This window comes from Drosophila mauritiana, chromosome 3R (genome assembly GCF_004382145.1).
Source record: "Drosophila mauritiana strain mau12 chromosome 3R, ASM438214v1, whole genome shotgun sequence".
Lineage (NCBI taxonomy): Eukaryota > Metazoa > Arthropoda > Insecta > Diptera > Drosophilidae > Drosophila > Drosophila mauritiana.
In genome coordinates, this window is record NC_046670.1 from 6,528,462 (window position 1) to 6,531,836 (window position 3,375).

Here is a 3,375-nt window from a genome sequence, read left to right on the forward strand (position 1 = left end):
CCATTAGCATAATCAGAGGTGCGTGATTGAGGCATTTCTCACAGACCTTTGTTGCGTGCTCAGGTCGTTTTGTTTTCTTCCATTTTGCTTTGTTCCCCGCCCGGAAGTGAGTAGCAGTCTTTTGGCAAATCAGGTGTAAATAATGTGACAAGGAAACGCTATTGTAATGACTAGCTAGGACTTATACTTCACGCAAAAATTCCAACAAAAAGTATGATAATTACCATTTCAAAATTAGCAATGGAAAGTTTTCATAATGATAATATAATGTACTTAGGTACTTGCGTATGATTTCCATGGCATCTGTTATAAAAAGCGGTTTATATTTTTACTAATAAAAAGTTATATCCTTGCATTTAGTGTCAAAGTTGCCTTACATTAAGTTTCATATAAAAAAAATACAATTACAATTTCATTAACGGATCACGAACGGGAAAAAAAGGTTTTGAAATGGAGCTCGGGATCTTGGAAAATGGTCAAGATGAATCGATTAGCTTAGTTGAGACAGGTGAGGTGGCAGACGCACAAATAATATGCTTGATTTTAGTATAATGATTTCAGATGATAAGGATAAGCCTAAAGCAGCTGCTTGGATAATAATTATGGTGATACTACTAAATACATCTTTGATTGCTCTGGCTGTTCCAATATATCTGTATTTGAATTCTGTCGACGAAGTGGTCAAAAAACGTTTGATGGACTATTGCATTGTTGGTGGTGGCATTATAGGAATTCCGATGTTGTACAGATTAGGAGTGAGTGAAGTAAAACATAAGTAATAAAATTATAATGCTAATTATGATGTTGCAGGATCTGTCGAAGGGACGACCAAATTTCTACTACATTTAAATAATTCATTTGGTTAGCATTATTCACTGTGATTTGAAAATAAATTCAAAATTTTTGTGTCTTAATGTTGATATCATGTCCACAAAATTTAAAAAGTCTTTAACACCAATCATGCTTTCCTTGCCTTTAAACTCGTCAGTCGTTAGATCAACCTCACACTTTCATATACATATACATTATACTCACATTAAACGAACAACACACAACTAGATTCGGAGTAATAAATTAAGGGTAAGAAGTTAGCAAATAGATAACACAAGATGTCGATCAGAAGGGGTGGATTGATGTCCTACAACCAGCGGCGTATTGCCCGCTGGTACTTTGGAGGCCTGGCCAGCTCCATGGCTGCCATGGTGACTCATCCGATCGATTTGATCAAGGTGCTCATCCAGACTCAGGCGGAGAAGCTATCGGTGTTCCAGACCACCCGCAAGATTGTCAAGGAACAGGGACCTATGGCCATGTACAATGGCATCTCGGCCTCAATGCTGCGCCAATACACGTACACGTTGGCCCGTTTTGGCATTTATTCGGTGGGCTCTGGAGCTATGGACACCAGCACCATGACCGGCAAAACATGCCTAGCAGCGATTGCCGGAGGAATCGGCGGGTTTGTGGGCGCTCCTGCAGATCTGATCAACGTCCGCCTGCAGAACGATGTCAAGTTGCCACCAGAGAAGAGGCGCAAGTAAGATATTTTATGCACAAAACTCGCCTTTAAATTTAAAGACTTTTGTTCGGAAATCGTTATCGTTAAAGGAAGTGTTTCCGACCATTTAAAGTATTCTTGAGCAGGTCTTGTCCGGTTGTCCGTCCGTTTGTCAACGCAGCGGAAGTTTGTTGCCGGATCTTCGAACTCTGTTGGAACTAAAAATCCCTTAAAACGCTTAAAAGTTATTGAAATGGAAGTACGTTATTTTACGAGTTCGTTTCATTTTTTTTTTCAGCTACAAGCACGCCATTGATGGACTGGTGCGAATCACCCGCGACGAAGGATGGAAAAATCTCTTCAATGGCGCCTCGATGATCGCGCTCCGTGGAGCTTTTATGACCGTAGGTCAGATCGCGTTCTACGAGCAGAGCAAGTCCCAAATGATAAAATTGGGAATGCCCGAGAATATGGGCACCTACATCTTAGCATCGATGATCTCCTCCGTGGTGGCCACCACCTTGACGCAGCCCATCGACGTGGTGAAGACACGTCGCATGAATGCAGCACCTGGCGAGTATTCTGGATTGGGGGATGTGTTTGTAAAGACTTCGAAGGAGGGACCTCTGGCCTTCTTCAAGGGATACGTTCCCTCTTTGAGTCGATTATTGCCGCACACGGTATTATTATTCTTGGGGCTCGAGTACCTGAGGACTCACTTTGGATATCTCCCAGAGCCGAAACAAACAGGTGCATTTTATCGATACGATGATGTCGATGACTGAACTATTTGCGTTATTTTCAAAATTTCTAGCTTTGCTATTACATGATCATTCATTACATCGCATGTCAGAAAATAAAATATACATATATTAAGCATGGCTTTAGTTCATTTGTATTTGATTAATGAAGGTAAACTAGATAGAAAAATTTATTGAAATATATTTTTAAATTTTACAAATTGACGAAACCTTTCACGTTTGCGCCTATTGGAAACCAATCAGTTTGTCGTGGTGAAAATCTCCAGGAGTACTGTGAGTAAATATCCTGGTATGTTCTTTGTTTGCTAACGAAATTAAATCTCGAATTTGCAATTTGCATTTTCTTTGGCCGAGGCTTTTCCCGGCTTTTTATTTTCGCTTTCACGACTCGCTTCTTTTTATTTTGGTCCCGTTTTGTTGGAGCTGGCCTTCTGAATGACTGCTTTATGAGGTGAGGTACTCCATTACCCAGATGAATGCTTTAATGGCCTTTAAAGCTAATGAAGCTGCCGTGTGCCAGTGGAACTGCCATTTCAGCAGGAAAGCCATAATGCGGGCGTACTGGGCTGATGTCCTGTAATCGCATTAAAGCCATTAAAAGGCTACACGAGAAATGGGAAATTAAACCAGCCACCGAGTGTAAATGGGAAAAGCGAAAGGAAAGCCAGTTTAGACACACGATGTGTTGACATGGGAAAACAATCATACGCCTCGTGTGCCGGACAAGACTCAAGGTGAATGCCATACTGCTCTTATCGATGCCATCACCCATGCAACATTAATGCCAGCTAAAGCGCTTTCAATGTCCTAAACAGCGTTTAAGTTCTGGCCAAAATGTGAGCAACTTTTCAGCACTTTTTCAGGCATATGCTGCAGACATTTGTCGTTACAAAGTTAATTACATTTTGGAAACATTAAAAATTAAATGTGTTCCGAACCTTTTCGGATTCAAGTGGCACATGTGAGTGGTTGCGGAAATAAAAATAAATAATAATTACGGAAAGAATTTAATTTCACCGGTCACTAGCTGTTAATACATACGTGATCGCACAAATTAAAGCACAAATGTTGTTGGAAAAATTGAATTTAATCGAAATTTCTCCGGTTGCGGGTCAT

At 40.5% G+C, this 3,375-nt stretch overlaps 1 protein-coding gene across 2 annotated transcripts; it reads left to right on the forward strand.

Moving 5' to 3' along the window:
• Positions 1-377: 377 nt before the first annotated feature.
• LOC117143648 (mitochondrial dicarboxylate carrier) lies at positions 378-2,374 on the forward strand. 2 transcript variants are annotated; one of them, XM_033308428.1, is made up of 4 exons: positions 378-508; positions 548-755; positions 811-1,537; positions 1,797-2,374. In XM_033308428.1, the coding sequence occupies exons 3-4, from the start codon at positions 1,110-1,112 to the stop codon at positions 2,281-2,283; spliced, it is 915 nt and encodes a 304-aa protein (XP_033164319.1). In that variant the 5' UTR covers positions 378-508; positions 548-755; positions 811-1,109; the 3' UTR covers positions 2,284-2,374. The 2 variants fall into 2 exon arrangements, with proteins under 2 accessions (XP_033164319.1, XP_033164318.1); XM_033308427.1 differs by having other exon boundaries at positions 562-755.
• The last annotated feature ends 1,001 nt before the right edge of the window (positions 2,375-3,375 follow it).